This window comes from Ambystoma mexicanum, chromosome 3p (genome assembly GCF_040938575.1).
Source record: "Ambystoma mexicanum isolate Mex_15411 chromosome 3p, UKY_AmexF1_1, whole genome shotgun sequence".
Taxonomy (NCBI): Eukaryota; Metazoa; Chordata; class Amphibia; order Caudata; family Ambystomatidae; genus Ambystoma; species Ambystoma mexicanum.
In genome coordinates this window covers 912,382,086-912,405,188 of record NC_090925.1, presented here as the reverse complement: position 1 = coordinate 912,405,188, position 23,103 = coordinate 912,382,086, and the positions used below count along the sequence as shown (strand labels likewise).

The 23,103-nt window shown below is 45.5% G+C and overlaps 1 protein-coding gene across 2 annotated transcripts in view; it reads left to right on the top strand.

Moving 5' to 3' along the window:
* The window catches only part of SPNS1 (SPNS lysolipid transporter 1, lysophospholipid), an 824,969-nt gene that overhangs the window by 651,675 nt on the left and 150,191 nt on the right, over positions 1 to 23,103 (top strand). For both annotated transcript variants that reach the window (XM_069652177.1, XM_069652176.1), the window contains exon 10: positions 14,097 to 14,162. In XM_069652177.1, coding sequence (XP_069508278.1) covers positions 14,097 to 14,162 — 66 coding nt within the window. The remainder of the gene's footprint in view (positions 1 to 14,096; positions 14,163 to 23,103) is intronic.

Genomic DNA, 23,103 nt, shown 5'->3' with positions numbered 1-23,103 from the left:
GATACCAACCATGGAGTATTGGAGTTACAGGTAAGAAACTGCTCCCTTCTCCTCCTAGGATAGTGGCAGCTCTGTAGGCATCTGATGCCCTCCTTACTGGCGATGGTGGCATGTGCATACGCCTGCCAGTCACTATTTCATGGGCGGACAGGTGGTGGTCTTTGTTGGGATGTGTACGCAACTGAAATAACGCTGAACGCAAGCAGTACACCCAATTCTTTTTCAGGGTGTTGTACAGTTTGGACAGTCTGCTTTTGAGGAGTTTGTTTATTTTTTCTATCAATCTGTTTGCTTGTGGGTGGTAAATGGAGCACATTTTGTGTTTGATCCCCAATAATGTTGTAATTTCCTTGAATAGTTAATTGAAAAAGTGAGTCCTGTTGTCTGATCATAGGACATCACATACTCCCCATATGGGGAAGACCTTCCTGACAAGGAATTTTGCAGCACACTTAGCATCAGGGTGGGTACATGATCCTGCTTCCACCCATCGAGAGAATGGACACGCCACCACGATCAGATATTGCGCTCCATTGCACCTTTCTCCCATGTCTGCATAATCAATGTGCAGTTCACGGAAAGGGCCTATAGGACGGGGTAACGTTCCCCATAGAGTTCTTAGTGTCATCCGTGTGCTGAACACCTGACACATGGTACATTGAACCACCATCTGTGTTAGGTGCTCCTATAAATTTGAAATGAACCAATCTTCCTGGATATCGGCAGCAATGGGTTGTTTAGAGGTATGGGATGTAAAATGCAGCTTTTCGAATGCTGTGTATAGTAGCTCGACAGGCATGACAACTTTTCCAATTGCCTGTTGTCGCCATAGGAGATCTGTGGGTGATTGGATGCACCCACGTTTAAGCCATAGATCCTGTTCTTCAGCCGGTGCTCTGTGTTACAATTCAATGAGTTGTGCTATAGGGAGGGCTGTGTGCCCGTCAGCTGTTTGGGACGCTTCTGGGGTAGCTCAGACATATTCTGCACCTATGTTGATTGGGAGGTAGGCTGCTTTTTCCCCTAATGATATTTCATCTGCGTTTTGAGTGTAAGCTAACCATTTAACGACTGGTACTACAGATGGTTGTGCAAGGGCCGAAATCAATGTGTTTAGTAGATCTGCATGTTGCCCTGGAGAGCCATCTGCCCTTCTGAACCCCCTTCTCCTCCATCGCATAGATCTGCGTACAACGTGGTGGTGGCATAAGCAGAGTCCGAATAAATGGTAACACAACATCCCTTGGACGCCCTCAGGGCCTCAATCAGTGCTATGAGTTCTGCTGCCTGTGTGCAATAATGCCTTCGCAATCTTTTCATGATAAGTGTTTCGTATTCCCCCTCTTCCAATCGCACCACAGCGGCCCCAACATGTTTTTCACCAGTTTCTTGATCAATAGACGCTGACCCATCAACAAAAAATACTTTGAAGGGATTTTCTGTAGAGGGCACTGTGCGTCGACGTCCGCCGAGTCGATGTCCCTCGACGGCCACCGTATCAGCGCCGACGTCACCATGCCCATAAATAGCCACGCGCTGCGTCCGTTGCTCAGTTCCGTTTTTGCTTTGTGGGGCCTCGGAACGTAGTTGCTCAGTCAGGATAACTCTATATCTACTCGAATAATACCTACTCGTTCTCGATGGCATCTTCATCGGAACCGACGACGCCGCGATCCGGCTACAAGAAATCTTGAGACTGCAGTAAAAAAATGTCGATAACGGATCCACACTAGATCTGCTTGTGTTGCTTGGGAGCCGAGCGCCATTGTTCGGAGTGTGAGGACTGCATGTCCATGACGGCGAAAGCCTTGAAGGAGCGCAAGGGGAAGCTCGAGAGAGGTAAGTCAGTCAAAACCTCCTCAAAGGTTTCTTTGGCTGAGTTGAGGCATTCGTCTCCTCCCCGTTGAAAACATTCCCATTCTAGATCTCGAAGTAGCTCCCACCATTCGTCGAGATCAAGACACTCAAAAAAGAGACGTCGAAGATCCCCTTCCTCGTCGCCTTCTGTTTCCCCAGAAAGGGTCTCCTGTCCCACAAAACACAGCTCTCAGGCTGAGTGGGAGGAATTCAGAAAGAAAATGTTGAGCGTGTTCGAGAACACGGCCTCGACCCCCTCGAAGACAGCTGAGGGTGATACCCCGGGTGAAAAACCCAAAAAATCAAAACGCTGCGAGTCACAGCACCCGGTGAAACATTCCACCCGAGAGTGCCACGAGCCATCGGGTAAGAAGGCACCATTTTCGACGCAGTTGTCGAAGATTCCTTCGACGCATGGATCGGCGCCATCAACGCCGTTGTCAAAGGGTTCCTCGACGCATCGGTCGATCGACTCGACGCCATTGTCGACGCCGACTTCGACGCCGATGAAAGAGAAGACCAAGGCTACTCCACAGCCAACGGTGATTCCAAGGGCCTCCGGCACGACGCCGAGACCGTTGTCGATGTCCTCGACTAGGATCCCGATCCTCTCGAGTTCTTCGAGACCCCTTCCAGTTTTTTTGACGCCGTTCTCGGCACCTTCGTAGCCTGTCACATCGGCGTCGACAACATCGACGTTTTCTCACCCAATAATGACGAGTTTGGCTCCTTCTGCCTTAGAGATGGGTTTTACACCATTTCAGAGGTCAGAGTACCCTGGACTATCTTCAATTTATGAAGAGGGGGAAGATTCTGACCAGGAAACATTTGGGTTACAGAGGACCACACTGCCTATTTCAGAGGATTTCACCAGGCTGAAGGACCTACAGGAGTCACTACATGAGGCAAGTGGGCTGGACACTTTCCCAGAAGTGGAATTTGTTAAGCCAGACCCAGGGGAACATGCCGAAACACCCTATAGAACCCTTATGGCAAGAATTATTGAATTTATGGGTTGGTCTGCGCCTTCCCCTGTTTTTCAACAGGATGACCTAACGGACATATTAGACAAAGGTCCACAGGAGGACCCTGTGGTCCCTTTCCATGCAGCCTTACAAAAGAAAACTACATCTAATTGGGAAACTCCTGAAGTTATTCCTGCGGTCAATAAAAGATTGTCAGCCAAGTATAGGGTAGCGGCTGCTGACCCTGAATACTTATCAAAACACCCGACTCCAGAGAGCCTGGTGGTTCAAGCGGCAACTTCATCTAGCAGTAGGACCGCTTACCCTACTGTCCCACAGGATAGAGATGACAAGAGGTACGATTCTATGGCAAAGAAAGTCTTCTCTGCTTGTAGTATGGCGTTGAAGTCCATCAACACCACCTGTACGCTCGCCAGGTTCAGTCACACACTGTGGGAGTGTGCTTCATCAGCGGCTGACTGCATACCCGAAGGAGAGGAAAAGGAAGCCTTCCTTAACATTATTAAAGATGGCAAAGTTGCCATGTGCGAATCACTTCAAACTGGCATCGATTCCGCTGACAGTATCAGCAGGGCCATGGCGGCAATTACAACAATCCGCAGGCATGCGTGGTTGCGAAAGTCTGGCTTTGCTCCAGATGTACAGGCCAGACTTTTGAATATGCCCTTTGACGGCTCTTCACTATTCGGAAAAAAGGCTGATGACAGTCTGGAAAAGTTGCAGACTTCTAAATCAGCAGCAAAATCTTTAGGAGCTGCTATCCGCCAAACTGCTTTTTGCCCCTCAGGAACCTCTGGGAGAGGAAAGTCCTTTCGCTATTATTCCGCATTCGGGAAAGGCAGAGGACAGCCGGCTCAAAGAGGCCAAAGGAGATCCACCCAAGGTGGACGGGTCAAAGGTACTAAGGCCGCAGCAGCAGCAGGTGCCTCTTTACCCTCGGCATCTGCATCAGCCGCCGCCAAACCACTCTGAGGCCTTTCCACACAATACACCTGTAGGGGGCAGGTTAACTCACCATCTGACGGAATGGCAGGCTATAATGTCAGATGCTTGGGCATTGGAGACAGTTGCCCAGGGTTACTGCCTACCCTTTCTACACATCCCTCAGAGTCATCCACCGGGGAACAGCTCTCTAAAAGTTCCAGATCTGCTCCTCTTGCAGGAAATTATAGACCTGCTAGAGAAAGGTGCCATAGAACCGGTACCTGTAGCGGACAGGAACAAGGGCTGGTACACCCCCTACTTTCTCATACCAAAGAAGGACGGAGGACTGAGACCCATCCTGGACTTACGAGAATTGAACAAGTTCCTCAGGAAGGACAAGTTCAAGATGGTAACTCTCTCTCAGATCCTTCAGGCCCTCCAGCTCCAGGTCTGGCTGGTTTCTCTGGACCTTCAGGATGCTTATTTCCATGTGCCAATCTATCTCAAACACAGGGTTCACAATTGGCGACTCTCATTATCAATTTCGATTTCTGCCATTTGGGCTGACCTCCGCCCCAAGGGTCTTCACCAAGCTGATGTCGGTAGTGGCGGCGAGTCTAAGGAGGGAAGGGATCCACGTCTACCCCTACCTGGACAATTGGCTGATCAGGGCTGTATCTTCGAAACAGGCCCAGGCCCAGCTAGATTATGCCTGCCACTTCCTTCACAAACTAGGCTTCTCCCTCAATTTAAAGAAGTCACAGATGATACCATCACAGAGACTCCATTTCATTGGAGCGGTTCTGGATACTTCCCTGGGAAAAGCCTCGCCACCAGAGGTGAGGGCTCAAGATATTCTACAGATGGTCACCAAGTTTCAAAATGCCCAACGTCTCCCAGCCTTCGACTTTTTGAGGTTGCTAGGCCTCATGGCATCCTGCATCTTCCTTGTGCCAGAGGCTCGCCTGAGAATGAGATCTCTTCAGTGGGCACTGAGAAGTCAGTGGTCGCAATTCTCAGGGAGAATGACAGATCTCCTCCGGATTATGGACAAGGTAGCCCGCGACCTTCAATGGTGGGCCTATCCAGAGAACATCTTGAAAGGAGAACTGTTTTGGCAACCATGGCCGGAGATAACAGTAGTCACAGACGCCTCACTCACGGGGTGGGGAGCCCATGCCAACGACTTGACCATCAGCAGTCATCGATCTCCATCTCCATTGGAGTCCAGACTACACATCAACCTATTGGAGCTGAGAGCGATTAGACTAGCGCTGAAAGCTTTCCTGCCATCAGTACAGGGGAGAAATGTCCTGATAATGACGGACAACACGGTGGCCATGCACTACCTCAACAAAAGAGGAGGCGTAGGATCACTGCCACTGTGCAGAGAGGCGATGCAGCTCTGGTTGTAGGCAATCCAAGAAGGAATCTCTCTATCGGCAGTCCACCTAGCCGGAGAGAAGAACTTGACAGCTCACTCTCACAGAGCACAGACTCCCACGAGTGGGAGCTAGCTCAGGAAGTCCTTCAAGAGATCTTCGCCCTTTGGGGAACCCCTCAGGTGGATCTGTTCGCCACAAGCAACAACAGGAAGTGCGATCTGTTCTGTTCAAGGGAATTTCCCCTGAGAGGAGCTCTAGGAGATGCGTTCGAAGTGGACTGGGAGTTTCCACTCCTTTACGCGTTCCCACCAGACCCTGTTATTCCTCAAATGATCAGGAGGTTGAGAAGATTCTGGAAAACCATGATTCTAATTGCCCCGGATTGGGCCAGGAGAACGTGGTACCCGGACCTTCTAGATATGTCCATCTGTCCTCCAATCTGTCTTCCACTCAAAGAGAATCTTCTCTCGCAGAAGGGAGGTCAGGTTCTCCATCCAGACACCAGAACCCTCAACCTTCACGCTTGGCATCTGAAAGGGTGAGGTACAAGGATTGGGATCTCCCTGATGACGTCATGGAGGTGTTGCTTTCGGCCAGAAGGCCAGCAACAAAGTCTTTATACCGCTGCCGTTGGAACAAATTTTGCAGCTGGTGTAGGGAAGAGAATATCGACCCTTTTACATGTGGTACACCAACAGTGTTATTGTTTCTACTCTACTTGGCAAACTCAGGCCTTCAAGTTGGCACTGTAAAAGGCTATCTCGCAGCGCTTTCTATCTTCAAGCGCACTGCGGAGGAACCATTGTATTTCAAACTTCCTCTAGTGATACAATTTCTCAAGGGATTAACTAATGTTTATCCTCCAAAACCATTCCAGGTTCCCTTATGGGACTTAAACTTAGTCTTAAACTTCCTAATGGGCACTCCATTCGAACCACTTCACTCTTGTTCGCTGAGATTTCTCACGCTTAAAACTGTCCTATTGGTAGCACTAACATCTGCTAGGAGGGTGAGCGAGCTACAAGCTCTCTCCTGTAAACCCCCACATACAATTTTCCACAAGAACAAAGTTGTCCTACAGGTGAAACCTGATTTCCTCCCAAAGGTGGTTTCTGAATTTCATATTACTCAGAAAATTACCTTACCTTCGTTCTAGGAAAGGCTACATAGGCTGGACCCAAGGTGAGCTCTTAGCTTTTACATCAGCAGAATGGCTAGGATCAGGCAAGCAGACCAACTGTTTGTAGGATACTCAGGTCACAAGTTGGGACTACCCATAACAAAACAAACCATCTCCAGCTGGATTATTTTGGCCATTCTGGAATGTTACAAACTGGCAGGGAAAGAGCCACCCCAAAATCTCAGGGCTCATTCAACCAGGGGTATTGCAGCCTCTTCGGCTCTCCAAAGAGGGGTACCGGTTCGAGACATATGTGCGGCTGCCACATGGTCGTCCGCACATACTTTCACAAAATGTTACAATCTGGATTCCTCCACTAGTCAAGAGACCAGATTTGGCAAGGCTGTATTACATTCGGTCCATCCCTAAAGGGATACATGACATTCTCACTCCCACCTCCAATTACATGCCACTGCTATGGGAGTCTATCAAAGATAAGGAATACGTCGGAGGACACAATCCCTTCGAAGAACAAGTTACTTCTTACCTTGTAACGTTCTTTCGACGGGATGTTCCTCCGAAGTATTCCTTATCGCCCCTCCCATCCATCCCCGCAGTGATACTTCCCTTGTGGTTGCAGCTTACGCCCCTTCAAGGTCAATAACCAATTCAGGCATGACTTTTCTTATGCTACAAAATGGAACTGAGCAACGGACGCAGCGCGTGGCTATTTATGGGCATGGTGACGTTGGCGCCGATACGGTGGCCGTCGACGCGCAGCGCCCTCTACAGAAAAGGTTTCCGAGGCCAGCAAGCTGGAAACGTATTATCAAAGATAAGGAATACGTCGGAGGAACATCCCGTCGAAAGAACGTTACAAGGTAAGAAGTAACTTGTTCTTCCCCCTTCCTCTAGAGCGCAGTCTTTGGCTCAGGGTATGTCATCTCCCTCCCCCTTGTAAGTTGCACATTATGCTGTTGCATATCTTCAATTGTGCATGGTTCGGTAAGGAATGTGGCTGGATTTACTGTTCTGCATCTCACCACATGGATATGGGGTCTGGACAGAATGATTTCATATGCAGATGCTCTCTGTGTAGTCAGAGTGTATTTTGATCGTTCTAATATTGCAAACAGTGAGTGCTCGACATACAATGTTACCGAGCACCCCATCACGATAGTGGAACTTTTTCAATGGCGACGGCTGCAGCTGCAAGCGCTTGTTCGCAGGCGATCTGACCTTGCATGACAGAATCGAGTGTGCCACTGTAATATGCCACAGGTTTGTGTCCCATAGAACTTTTCTGTGTCAGTCAGCAGGCAGTCATGAGGGTACCATTTGAGTGTGAAAACAGGTAGAACTCCTGTGTATAATCTGGAGGTGCTGGAACTGGAGCTGTTGAAATTACATCTTTTAGGTCAGTAAACTCAGTTACCATCTCTGCTGTCCATTGGATTGTCGTTCCCTTTTTTTGTGCCTCCTTGAGGCCTTGTAGGAGTGGTGTGTTGTATGCTGCATAATCTAGTTGCAAAGCCCTAGAAACTTTTGCATCTCTTTCACTGCTGTTGGTTTAGCAGTGGCACGTACTGTGGCAGCTCTGTCTGGAATTATTATTTTGCGATCTTTGGAGATGAGCTGGCCAAAGTACAGAACCTCTGGTAAACCGTACTGAAGTTTTTTATTATCCATCTTGTACCCTTTTTGTGCTAGGAGCTGAAGTAAAGTGATGGAGTCCATTCGACAGCTCTGTTCACTGTCACTGCAGACCAGTAGGTCATCTACTTATTGAATGATCATACTGGGCACCTGAATATTACTGAAATCCTCGTGCAGTATTCTATTGAAGATACTGGGGCTTTCACAGTACCCCTGGGGCAAGCGATGGTGTTCGTATCGCTTTCCTCCCAGGGTAAAGGCTGTAAGATACTGTTATTCTGCGTCAAGAGGCACTGAGAAGAATGCATTTTTCAGGTCCACCAGAGCAAAGTGGGTGGCCTGTTTCGGGATACTGCACAGGATGGAGGCAGGGTTAGGAACAAGAGGAAATTATTTCTGTACAATATCATTAATGGGGCGCAAGTCCTGGATCATCCTCCAACTACCCCCATTGAATTTTTGATCGGATAGATAGCGGTGTTGCATGGTGACGTGGAGGGCCCTATGATACCCTGCTGCAATAGGGCCTGCAATGTTTCTTGTATTCCTTCCTCTGCTTCCCGGGACACGGGGTACTGTTTTACTCTCGGGAACACTGCACCTGGTTTGAGTGTTATTCTTACAGGTGTCACTTCCTTTAGCATCCCTACATCATGTGGGTTGGTGGTCCACAAGTGGGGTGAAACTTCAGATCATTCTCACAGAATGAGGGGGGGGCACTAACAATGGCCATAAGGGGGCTTTGTACTGTTTCTGTATTGTACCATGATGTCACAAGGTATGCAAATCTCGAGCACTATTTCCCCATCATTATTGTCATCTTCGAAGAAATCCTCATCTGTCAGTTCTTGTAGGGATATATTGCGGTCAATGCATAACACTGTGCACCACTGGAACCCATGTGTATCCGTTCCAAGCACTACAATTCTCTTTACGGGCACTTGCAATCCTTCTAAGTCTAGGGAAAAGATAGTACCAGCAACCACTTCGGGGAGCGTTACAGGTAAAAAAATGAAAGCAGCAGTCACTCTCCACTCCTACCTGTAAGCTGGGGCACCGCTCTGGCAAGTTCTCTAATGCCATAGATGAACATGTCTGGGTTTACTGGTATTCCTCTCACCACCATCTCATTAGCCACTGCATGTATCACTAGCATTGCCTGAAGGGATCACATGACGGGGTGGAGCACACAACCCCTCTGTCTGTAAATTATATGGTCATGTTTAGTTTGCTGAGCAGATCCCTTCCCAGTAAATTGACAAGGGAGCTTTCATAGCAGAGGAGGAGTGCCCGCTCAATCTTCCTCCCTATTTTAACATCTAAATCTTCTGTGTATGGAACCGTAAATACAGCCCCAGAGAATCCCTGCGTGTCGAGAGTTTTTCCTGATAGTGGAAAGTCACCTTCGCTAATGCATGACTTTTCTGCCCCTGACTCCACCATAAAGAGGAATTGCTTATTTCCTATCTCTGCCCTCACCAGTGGCTCCTCTTCTGGATGCAAGGTCATTGACAGTACTGGACACGCAAGTGCTCTCTGTGGGCTGTCCTAGTCTGGGTAGGTGTTAGTACCTAGGAAGGAGAAAGGGTTTCCTCCCATAAAAGTGATCCCTTGGTAGGGAGCCCCTACCCCATAGGGTGCAGTGGCAAAAGGGTGTCTAGGTCCCTCGACCTGTGGGTTGGGGCGTGTTTGGTGTTGCTGCATGGCCTGCTATTGTGGTGGCAGGAGATATGGGCTGGGATTTGGGCAGGTAACTGAGCGTACGTCCTTTGTATTTTGTATGGGATCATGGTCGATCCTTGGGTGGGCCCCTGTGGGCTACCAGGGTGGAGGTATCCATATGGTTGTTGATTATATTTGTAGTTCCCTCCCTGTCTGCTGCGACATTCCCTGGAGAAGTGTCCCCACCTCCCACATGACCAACAGTGCCCTTGTCCACCCCATCTTAGCCCTTGCCCACCGAATCCCCCTCCTCCCTACCCTGGAAACCCCTCTCGTCCTCTTTGCGGCCCTCCCTGCAACTGGGGTCCTGTATAGTGCTGGTTTCCTCCCCACTGTCCTTGCCCGTTGTCGGTCCATACAGCTGCCATGTGTCCCTGTGTGACAACAGAGGCACACCCCTCTTCACCCATCTGTTGTAGGGGCGGTGCCAATGACACCGTGGCCAGTTTCACTAATTTATTTTGAACTAGTTTTGCTTCCTCTGCCTGTCTTCTTTGAATAGTTTCCTTTTCACGTTCCTTGATCCTCCTACAATGGTGCACTATGATGCTTTGAATTTCAGGCCAACCCTTTGCTTCCACCGCGGCTATTTTATCAAGGGCCTTCTGTACTTCCTTTGGTGCCCCCGCTTCACAATGAAGTAAAACCAGGACCTTGATTAGTCCCAGGCGCTGCCCGTTTCTGCCCTCCACATCTCTTGGACCCGAAGAATGTATTGCGCAGCGTCTTCTTCATCTTTGATCGAGTGTAAATCAGGAGTATCTGAGTAGGCCCTCCACAGTGCATCCCACACGCATGCTCTGATATTGTTAGACACTCCATCGTGGGTGTCATTGCTTATTGTACCTCCCGGGTACCCTGCCTTCACCCACACTTATTCTGCCTGATCTTCTATTGCAAGGGGCACCCCTGCAGTGTGTTTTTTAAATGCGTAGATCCATTTCCCGTGCCCGCAGTGAGCGGGGGAGGGATTTAAGGAGGCTGTTTTTGTCCATCTGTCCCCAAGGAACATAATGAGGGCAACCTGCACCTTTGTGGATCAGGGGCATTTGCAATTTCCTCTTCACTTTCCCAATCTTAAGGCCACTTCCTTTTTTCTTTGCTAAAGCTATTCTCCCAAACCACTTTCTTAACCTCCCATCCCACAAACTTTCTACTCTTGGTGTAGTCAGGGGTACTTGCTCAACCCCTCCCACTGGCCCTTCTTCTGTATCGTCAAAATTGCTCCAATATTCCTCACCCCCCCGGCTGACCCTACATTCTCATATACCCTAAGCTGTCTGTCTCCCCCTCTCTTGCCACACGTACAGCCTGTATGGGTGCAATGTCAATTCTAAACAGAAAGTCCCTCGACTTCCATTCGTCCCCCAGGGGGAGGGGAGGGGTCCCCGGGGTAACATCTGAGCCTCTGTTTCTCTAGCCGCCTCACATGCTGGTCGTAGTCTAGCTAATTCTGTGCAGGTTGTAGACAACGCTACTTCGATGCCCCTAGCGCTCACCCATAAATGGGTGGATACTGTCAGTGGTGGGACGTATGGAGGGGGTGGTGCTGTACCAGGGCCTGCCCCCCCAGACACATAGGTCGGGTTTGTGTATCCCTCTGCTGGTCTGGTTAATAATGGGTAAAGTTTCTTTGTTTTTTCTCCCTCTTTCTCCCCCTCCCCTGCACTTGTCTCTGTCCCCTTACTGGGCGTCACCCCTTCCTTCTCTGGTCCCTCTTTCTCTTCACTCTCCATAAATCCTATATTTCTTGTCAGTTCTGTAGTGGTTTCCCCTTATATTTGGCAGTCAGGTATGTAGACATGATCTAAGGCACACTTATCGAACGACCCCCCCCTTCTGGCCAGGAGTGGAGCATCCATTCCCCCTTAGCTTCTGTTACCCATTGATTGTGGTATGTCTTGATCTTCTCACAATATAGGGGCAAATTCTTACATATACGGTCTAGTGGGGTGTCTTTCCCCATACTGAGACTTATTCTATGTTGTGTCAGTAATGTTCTTGCTCGCGGGTTTTCCCCCCGTAGAATAAGGCAGTGTAGTCTGCTCTCCTTGTCCCCCTTTCCTGTCACCTCCTGGAATATCTTTATCGTGGCTACTTCTATGTGATCAGCCAATACAGTCAAAAATATCCATTGTCAAAAAATAAGCAGTTGCTTCCCTTCTCCCCCCCACTCCTGGTCCCCAAAACCCCTTATTTTCTCTTCAAAACACTTCTTCACACACGGACCCACATACACACACCATACTTGCCCCTCTTGGGCCTCCTCCACACATGAAAAAATACACTGAAAACAACAAGCTAAAACAATAAGTTGAAACAACAACCACTACTCTCCCCGAGCCCACTGATTATACAAGGCTCCTAATTTTCTATTTATATTTCTTCTTCCGCACTAGTCGGGACAGTGCACTGTGGTGCCACCTTCTCCCCTCACTCGGGGAGGCTCTCTTTCCATCCTCTTCTTGTTCTTAATATAACTTTAAAAAGATAAAACTAAATAAAAATGGCGATAAAAATCTCAACAATTACTACTCACTTTGTTTTCACTTTCACTCATTGTGTGTTCACCTCTTTCATGCAACCCCATTTCTCACACCAAACATTGTTATTCTTTGCAAGCTATACTCACGTTTCCATGTTCTTCTGAAAGCCTCCATTCGCGGGTATTCCATAACTGGTCTGGGCCTCTCCCTGGGGCCGCACCCTGCTATAACGAGCCAGCAGGATTTCTGCAAAGACAGCACCCATAAGGACAACTTCTGCTGTGTACATGTTTTGGGGGACTGGTCACTGTATGTAGGCACGGCCCTTCCAGAGAGGCCACCTGGATATCACTGTAAGTTCGGGGGCTGAGGAATCACGTCCTAAGGGTCACCAAATGAAGGCAAGTCCCACTATACGTACACTTCAGAGTAAATGCAACCCGCTAGGGAAATAAGCCAAGAGATAGATTTGCAGGGATAACAAGGTTTACTCATACAAAATACAAGTGCCAGCAAAGGACTCTGCTGCTCGAGAGCGCTATGCTCTTACATTAGCAAACAATGGCTTGGAACTTCAAAAAAACCTCACAGACATAGGGTACAATCCAGGGTCACTGATTGGAGGTACCCTACATATGGGCTTGCTCCATAGGGGATGCCAAGCAATAATTGTTTGGTTCTCTCCCATTGATCTGGTTCCACGTGGGTCAGCTGGGCTCACCCTCGTGGTGAAGGTCAGGGCATGCATAGAACAAATTGTATCTATCTAAACTAAACAACCATGACAGGCTGTTCAATCATTATGGCAGGCACCTGGGCGGCACAGGAAAAGGGGTCCCAGGGAGAAGGGGGGGATGAAATACAGTTGTGCTGACCCATACACACAGGGCCTCTTTACTACTGCAGTTCCCGCACCCACCGTCTCCCCCCTGGGGATTGATCTTTGATTTACCCTTCCAAGCACCTCATGTTACAGGGGAGGTGTGTTGCTGCTAACAAGCAATACAGACAAGTAGTCTTTACATCTTTGGTGGACACTTCATCGAGGTTAGGACCTGGGGGTCTTGTGCTTTCCAATAATTCAAAGGTGTGGGAATCAAACCAGTGGTGTGGGGCTGGCTCCGGCTGGCTGGGTGGGGGTTAGAAGCATGATGGCAGGTTAGAGGAGATGGATGGGTGCAGCGCGGAGCCTGGTGCGGTCTCACGCTCTTCACAGGGTGCATTTCTTTGAGATAAAAAATATTGGCAACACTGAAGGGACGAGAGGGAATGGACTTCCGTGGGAACAGGGCTGAAGTGGAGCCAGAATGTTGTGCAGAAATCGGGCTTTGTGAACCCTTGTGAACTCGGAACGTGAGCAGCGCGAGCCTGCAGCCTGTTCTTTCTTGGGCCTAATACAAAATGGAGTCGCTGGTTAGTGCCATTTCTAGTGCTATGCATCTGCTTCTATTTGCTGCAGGGCCTTTATATGAGACCTGGTGATTCAGGTCGCTCCCCCCTTGTATGTTATATCGCCTCGTATGGGGTTTGCCTTATTTGGAAGCGCCTAGGGGGGTGGGATAGGCTCATTTCCATCCCAACAATAGCGATTGACAATGAACAGGAATGACTAGGTTTAAAATCGGTCGATCAGTTGCTGTACTAAGCTGGTATGGCGATTTTAAAAGGGCAGCTATCCTGTCCAGTCATGGACATTATACTGTGGTTCAGCTATGAATGTCAAATCACTGGGGATGTAGAACTAGCTCTTCTGTCTGACACAGGGCCTACTGCCACTGTATTCAGTCACTTGGAATGTCATGTATGCATTAGAAAGGCTGCTTCAGGGAAGCTGGTTGAGGGTTCTGCTCATCGCTCAAGAATAGGCTACGAGCAGCATTTGGTCTAAAGTTTTTGTTCAAGGGGCATATTCGGAGAAGACCGATATGTAACTACTGCCTTTTTTTTCTTCAATCTTCAGGTATTTATCTTCATTGGAGAACTCCTGCTGTCTATGAACTGGGCCATTGTTGCAGATATTCTGCTGGTAGGTCTCGCATGTATTTGAACATTTTGCATTCCCTTAATTGTGTTCTTCTCTAATTATTATTTCTATCTGCATTAAGTAATCCTTCTCATCTGTTATATCCAGAAATCTCATAGAACTTCTCTAAAACACCTCAAAAGAAGCTCCAAGTACTAACTGTGAAGGGAGCCCATTTTTTTGAAAATGTATTTATTTGCACTGCAGCACATTCTTTCCTATTAAATTGATTACTCCTCTTCTCCACCCCTCCCCCCCAGCCATTCTGCATGCCCTGTAAAACATAATGGATAGAGGACACAAAGTAAACATGTTTGATATATACAAGTAAAAACATAGTTTCAAATCAGATTGCAAAAAAAATTGGTATTATTTTTAACTGATCAAAGAAGAGAAAGTATTGCCCAGCACACAATTACCTACAGAGTTTAACAGAAACACCACATTTTAGGACAGGAGACATTGCCTATCTGTAATAAATATCAAATCGGGCATCGGTTGTGGTGAAATAGAAGAGGGGGGCTGAGCGTTAGTCACAGGAACATCATTTTTGGGTGAGCCGGTGTGCCAACTGGCACCACTAGCTTCCTGTTTACAGGCCTTGACGATGTCCCCTGTCTGGCCCTATGAGTGTGTATAGAGGTGACAAGGGGGACAGGGTGCCACTGCCCACTGCATGATGTGACAAAAAAGCAACAAAATGATTGCCTCAACAACAAACAAGGTACCGACAGAAGAAAGTAATGGAAACACGGCAAATACAGGTTTAAGGCAGGCGAAAGGACAATCAAGCTCGTGCAAAAGCCATAATGGCCAAAACAACAATGAATGCCCAGCGCTAAATGGCAGTACACCCACTAGTGGATTTGACTTTGCAGGCAGCGAGGCTCGATTAAGAGAGCGCTTAAAAGCTGATTTTAAAGCTGTGAAGAGCAAATTGGCGGAAAGCTTCATAGCAACCAATAAGACAAAAGACAGACATGCACGCTCTGAATCTCCTCAAACTTACGCGAAGGACAAAGATCGTTAAAATCTACAAACGAGTCCAGAATTACATGGTCAGCTAGCGTCTTTTGAAACTAACATGGACAAATCATTGTTTAGAAAACAAATTCACGCCACTCCTGCAAATTTGCCAAATTACAAATTGACTTTATTCCAGGAAACAAGAAAGGGATCCAGAAATACTATGCAGCCGATGGTAAGCTATTCAATGCCAGACCAGGCCTCCTCATCCGATGATGTCAGGCCAACGCTGGAGACGGCTACAGGAGAGCTTAAACGAGATGGAAGAGGCTTGACAAGAGGGATCAATGACATACAACAAAATGATTTAGAAAATGAGCAGTCATTTAAATCAAATATGTCAACAGCGGCCGCAATACAAATCCATAATAAAGTATTGGCCGCAACGTCTTTGGCACTGATTCCATTCGTAAAACTTTACAAATCACTCCATGAGGAATTACAAAACAATAGCGCACCAATTAGTCATTTAAATGAAAAAAATCACTAAAATGGAAAGTGCAAATTTGTTATTCAAACAATATTTCGAAAACGAAGCTTCCAAAACTACGTCCTGGCACGTTGAGATAAGCGAACAAATCAAAAAAGACAACTTTGATAAAAATACCTTAATGGAAGCACTGATGGGCAGTTTAATGTAAGGGAAACCAGATGCAAACAGCAAGTCCTTAGATTCCACAAGTCCGCAGGCACTTAAAAAAAAATGTGGAAACACAGGCTGCTGTAAGCAGCGATGGTGGTAGAATGCCAAAAACATCAGAAGAAGACGAAGCTCCAGCCACCTCGAGTCAACCTACGGAGACACAAGGCCGTAGACCTCATGAGAACGCTGAATCGTCAACTGGAGCAAATCAGATGGGTCAGATGGGTGACAGCGAAACGCCATCTGTTGACACAAACGAATCCGAGGTAAATCCTCATCCAAGAAAAATACATATTGCGACAGTTGGCGAGAAAAATGCCGAAAAACCATTGGAAAAACCACACTGTTCCACAGACAAACTGACATATGGAATTTTTGGTGGTGCAGCGAAAAACATTGTAAGCAACGCCAAAACTGCTCAATCTAAGGCTGACAAGCAGTGCCCGGCAAAAAAAAACGGAGAAAAAGAAAAATCTGGCATTAGCAAAAAATACAAACAAGTAGCTCGTGAGAAAGTTTATACGACATTTGCCTACTCCAGTCAAACAAAGCCTCTTTGTAAGAGAAAAACAGGGACAACATAAAGACACGGAAAAAGAAAAACTCTCATAAATATTGCTGGAGTAACAGTCAAATCAAACACAAAAAATCCCAAAAAAAGAATGAGATTGGATTCAGACAATGGGCCTCATTACGACTCAGGCGGTAAGGGGTTTACGGCGGCGTAAACAGCGCCGACCCTTACCGCCTGATTCCGAGGTCCCTTAGCGCCATGGAGGTTTTAACACCTGCTTTTAGCAGGGGTTAAAATCCATGGCGCTAAGGGACCTTGATGTTAATTACGCCACCGTAATTTACGGTGGCGTAATTAACGCCTTCCCCACTCCCATTATGCCCTATGGGGCAAAAATGGGAATGGGGAAGGGTAAATGGGGATTGGGGACTTACCGCCCCGCCAACCTCGGAATGGGGCGGTAAGTCCGCCAACCACCATGGCGTAAACATAGTTTACGCCATGGTGGTAAAGGTACGACCCAGGCGGTAACTTACCGCCTGGGTCGTAATGAGGCCCAATGACTCTATCCAAACAGTAATATCTTCGGTGGATATTTGTGATCTGTCGACATACTCTGATGACTTTGGAGATGACAATACGTCAGAACTCAAAGAGATGGATGAAATGGGTCCGCTAAATACGAAGGATTCAAACGAAAGATCCGTAAAACAAACTTTAATACAACCAATGGCAAAATTCGCAAAAAAAGATGAATCTCAAAGACATCTGGGAACCACAGCAAAGCAGCGAAATCTATCTGAAATGAAAGGAAGTCCAGAGCGGGACACGGTGAACAAACATCATGTGACATTAAATCCAAAGCTTACTCGAGCACAATCACAAAATAAATTACTTGCTGTGGAATAACGAAAGTTGACTGAAACAAAAAAGTTGCAAGGGAAAATACGGATTGAAAACATATTCCATGATGAAAATGATGTAAACTTAAATAGAGTCAATGTAATTCGATTATTGCATTCAGTACCAATACTAAGAACGGTGACCACACAAGACATTGGCATAGTGGAATACATTTCAGAAGAACGAGCAGACCAAGTCTTACTGCATATAAAATCAAAAGCAGTACGAAAAACCATCATGGCTGCAAAAGATGAATTATTGTTTTTGGGATTTGAGATTTCGGAAGAAGAACTACCGATATCGAAAAGTCCTACAGGTCAAAATAGGAATACAAAAGAAAAAGAAACTGATGAACAGCGCCGAGACACATTAAGGAAACAGCTAAAAACTGGTCAATCTGGTCCACTGCAAGTAAGTAATATGGAAACAAGAATGAGAAAGCCTTAGTTAGGCAATCACAACCAAGTAGGACTCGTCACATTAATATCATGGAACATGAGAGGGTTCCAACACCTATTTGATGATTTTCCAGTAGATCTGACTGAAAATGTTCTAATTTGCTCACAAGAGACATGGTTGTGGATTCCACCTGTAAAAGATGGGTACCTGACATTGCTTAATCCAGCGGAGAAAAATGTCCAGGGTCGCCCTTTTTCAGGCTTAATCACAATGGTGAAAACTGGAACCACTTGGGAAGTATGTGAATAAGAAAATCCAAATAGCTTTGTTCAGGCAACCCTAATTCAAAAACCAAATGGACAATTTATGAAAACACAATACCTGTTACTAATGAACATGTACTGGAATCCAGCAAAGATCACAACTGAGAAGTTTATCTCATCAATAACGACCATAATTGATAAAAATCTAATGAAACATCAAGAATTATCGATCATCATATGTGGTGATATGAACCTAACATGGTTCAATGACGATATGAAGCTTATCTCATCTACAGCAAAGGAAACACAGAACACAACTGCAAGGAGAGTTAGATGGGACAACGAAATGGACGCAAGAGATTGCGACATGGTCAACGGACATGTAGCTGGTGATATGCCACCGAAGTTCACCTGGCGAAATTTTGGCCATGAAAAGATCCTTGACTATATGTGGACATCGAAAAACGTATGGAATAAGATCCTAAAGTTACGAATTGTACAGACGGTACGTAGCGATCATGATGTCTTGGAAATGTCATGGCCATTAAACCAGAAATCGGTAGTAGTGACCTGTAAACAAACTGTGGAAGCAAATCAAGGGCGAAATCGGCTACGCCTAAAAGAGAAACAAATAACAGGTCTAATAGAGGAATATCGATCTTTATCCTACAAAAAACATAATTCGACAAACTATGTTGCCCTATTGCCTTATCAAAATATGTGTGAACCACGGAATGTACAAAACACGAAAACACACAGGCATGAATGGAGTAGAGCTGTAAAAGATCAGAAGAAACTGCTCAATAAAGACATAAGAGAATTAAAACGAAATATGGGAGAGAACGCTGCATCACATATCAAACGTCGACAAAAGTACCGTAATTGGCAAAAAACGTTTTCCTGTATGAGAGATCAAGAATGCGGAGAGATGATGCTATCATTAATTAAATCCAACAACTCGAGGGAGATCTGGCGCATTCTAAATCACGATAATGCTAATCAAACGGATATGCTAGCAAATGGGGTCTTCGAGGGTGCCTGGAAAAACCATTTTGAAGGCGTATTCTTGGAAACTCACCTCGGAACAACAACAATATTGAATACTGAGGTAAAGCGATGGGAAGTATTGGAAACCGAAGAAGACATACAAATCGCTATTTCTAAGCTGAAAAATTCTAGAGCCGCAGGGCCTGACGGCATTTCTAATGTGATGCTAAAAGCACATAAAAATGAATGGTCCATCTTCATAGCCATGCTGTTCAACAGAATTGCTAAACAAAAGCCACTACCAGCCTCCTGGACTAAGGCGATTGTTGTGCCAGTTTTCAAGAAGGGCGATCGGGCTGATCCAGCCAACTATAGGCCGATCGCCCTTCTTGATACTATTGGAAAGATAATGGCGACCTTCCTCCAACAAAAATTAACAACGTGGGCAATCAACAAAGGAATCTCAGATTGTCGACAGACAGGTTTCACAAAAGGAGTCGGGACGGAGATCAACCTGACAATGATTAATTTGTTGAAATTGGAAGCCCTAGAGAAGAGCTCAAATCTATTCCTCGCCTTTGTGGACATGCAACAGGCTTTTGATGCAGTAAACCGAGAACTACTATGGAGGAAACTTATGGACTGGGGCTGCCCAGAAAACATTTTACAACCAATAATGGCCTTCCACTCAAAAACATCGATTCGTGTCAGGATAAATGGAAATGGCGATTTAACAGAAGCGATAGATACGAACAAAGGGGTAAAACAAGGTTGTCCCTTAGCTGCAGTCTTGTTTAAGCTGTTCATCGCCGATATCCCCGATGCCCTTACAAAGATAAACTGCTTCTCTCCGAAAATAAATGGTCATCAAATCTGCTGTGCAACTTATACCGACGATCTGGTTCTGATTGACTCTACTCAAATAGGGCTACAGCGACTTCTATCAGGATTACAAAAATATATGGTGGAAAACGATCTGAGAATCAATGTAAAAAAGACTAAAATCATGAAGTTTGGACCGGCAAAAGGAAAAATAAATCGAAACTTCAAGTGGAAGATCAATAATGAGGAAATTGAGGTAGTGGCTGAAATACGGTATCTGGGAGTAGTGATAAACAGGTCGATTCAAGAAAGAAACTGGGCACAATATCTGTTCCAACGAATGGAAACGTTCTCCCTACAAGGAGCGAGAATCCACACTCTATTTGGAAAGTTCAGTCTAATCCCTGTTTGGCAGTTCTATGCGCAAAAAGTAGTCCCTGGAATTGTATTTGGAGCAGAAACAGGATGGAATTTAGATCACAACATTTGGGCACAACTAGAGGGAATTTTTTGGCGGCGAGTATTAAGACTACCTAAATAAATATCAATCATCATAATCAGGCACGAACTTGCATTAGAAGAACTATACGGTTCTGTCGTCTGGAAATCCTTTATGATTTTACGAAAAATGCTAGTTGCCAATCCAGAACCCGCATACAAGATACTAGCGCCAAGAGTCAACATAGGATACACTGGATTACTCAAGATCTGGACGCAAAAGTTGGAGGCAGTCCTGAAAGCGCCGATACCCAGATAGCAATGCTGTGAGATCAGCCTCAAAACGCAAAAAATAAAATAAAAAAATGTGGATACAGAACTTGTCCAAATATAAAAAACTACTGACTGCTTTGGATTTTGGACTTGTAATGAACCAGCTAGACAACATGCCTCAATATCTGCAAAGATTTCCGTCTCGTCACCATCGAAACGGGTTTCTAAGACTGCGTTTAAATGCTTATAAAATGAAGCAAATGTTAGTGGTACGTCATATGGAAACATCAGATGACAACAGTTGTAGATTCTGTACGGCTAGTATAGAATCACTTAAACATTTAATAACAGAATGCACAGCACTTAAGAACCAAAGGTCAACCCACCTAAATCAATTTGCTCCAGTAGGTGGCAACATGGACGAATGCTGGCTCAGGATTTTAGGTGGAAGTTCTGTGCATTTGACATGCTCAGTAATAAACTTCCTGGATAACATTTTGGAATAAGCAAAAAATTAAACAAAATGTTTATCAAATACCTGTTTAACAGATTAGGTGTGCATTGTGATCAATCATTGAAATGATGTCCTAAAGTATAGGTTGTGAATTGTTAAGGAAGTTGTTTTTCCTTTTTAATGATATGATAAGAAATTTGTTGTGGCAAAAGTTTGATTTAAACTAAATGTTACAAAAAAATATATATATATTTTATTTTATCTTGATTTGGCTTAAAAGAAACCTTTCATGACATATCCAAAGCACAACAATTATAAGAGTCCAGAAAAATAATGATCATATATCCATAAAACATCCAAACTTATATAAATATAATAAATATCAACCCACATTTCATTTCAACATAAGCTAGAACCATACAGTTTCTCTTACTTCCTTAAAGGTGAAGGCCCGATAGCGATAGCTCATTTTAAAAACCTATCGGCTATTACCTGACTCGTTTTCAAGCCGCTGAAAAGTATGGACCCCATCCTCATCAGTAAATGTTCTATCAACATCTAAAAAACTATCAAAGTGCAAGTTCCTATCATATGTTAGGGTAGGACAACCTACTAATCCCGGGGGGTTCTATTGATGTTACATCCTTACACAATCTGCAAAATGTAAAACCGTTATCTAATTTCTGATGAGCACATAAACCTTCCTTGGTGGGGTATAAAGTGAGCCAAAATCTTAAAAATTGAGTTTGCTACACAGCATTTGGGGAAAGCTTTAAATACTTTGGGGTGGAATTTAGGGGTTTTATTTCTTTTTAAAATGATAAAATAATGTATACGTCTTAGTGTCGAGCCCAGTTTTAAACCATTCCGTTAATCGAAGCTTGTTCTTCCCAGCCACTGGATTAGCAAACAGCAAGTCTACTGTGGTATTCAGAGATTGGATACTATCTAAACATCTTACCTCCCAACGAGATTATCTTTTCTTCCGGCCAAAGCAGCGTTTAAATTAGAAAATAAGGATTTTGGTTCCGGAAACAAACTTTTCATAAATAAAGACAAACTTTTCCAGCATACCCATATCAAGGAAAGACAACAGGCCCAGCTCATAGCGGATCACCTGAATTGGGACTCGATGGGGTAGATGTAACTCTTTATACCAAAATATACCTTCCATAGTTTTTCACAAAGCTTCCGATATAGAGAAGGCAATTTTTGTGCCATAAGTCAGTGTAGAAACAACCTTCATCTTATAAAATTGTATCACTGGGACAAGAGAAAAAGGTAAAAACTTCTTGTTTAACGTGTTTGTTTGAGCAGCCTTGGCAGACAACTTATTCTTGAGCATCGACATTCTTCATTCATCCTTTGAGCCTCCCACCATGCAAAATCCCAGATATGTAAAAGGTTCCACTCTATCCAGCTCAACGTTGTTCAGTTTCCAGCGATAGTGGTTAATCCTTTGTTCTTAACCGGAGTAAAAACCAGTACCTTTGGCTTTTCCACATTTACGGTAAGATCGTTCTGACATTAGTAAACAGATAACATATGAAGCTGGTGCTGTAACCCAACCAGGGTCTAGTCAAATAAAGTCATTGGTGTATAGGAGACAATTAATACCCTGCCCTCCAATATGGAGAAGAAAAGAACGAGCCTGACATAAAGCGTCACCCAAATCACGCACAAATAGGTTAAATAGGGCCGGTGCCAGGATACAACCCTGTTTTAATCCCCTATGCATCTGAATTTGCCTAGTGATTGCCTGTGTCTGGCAGTTCTTAGGGCCATCCTGATGGGCTGGCTGCCAAAGCTCTTGTGTGTTCGCATGTGATACGATTGGCTTAGGCCACATCCTGAGCAAATGTATTGTCATTTGGAGACCCTTAAATCACTTGATTTTCTGGAAGACTTCTGCTAAAGATGCGCTGCTGCTCCTGAGAACCCGGTTTCCTTTATCCTTTCAACCTTTCTGCTGGTGGAATCCCATACTGGGCTCTTGCTTAAGGTTTTGCTGTCGTTCTAGGATGGCTGTGTCTTTGTGGGACATTGTTCCAGCCTTCTGCAGTGCTGCCGTCTTGGTAAAAAGTTAGGCAAGATTATATGCAGTACCCTTTGGATGCACTACAACAACCCTGACCTCCTGTCAATAGGAACCCAACATTTAGTATAAGCTTGTACTACACATGCTGTAGCATGTTGAGCAGCCAGGCTTATCTCAAGAGGGG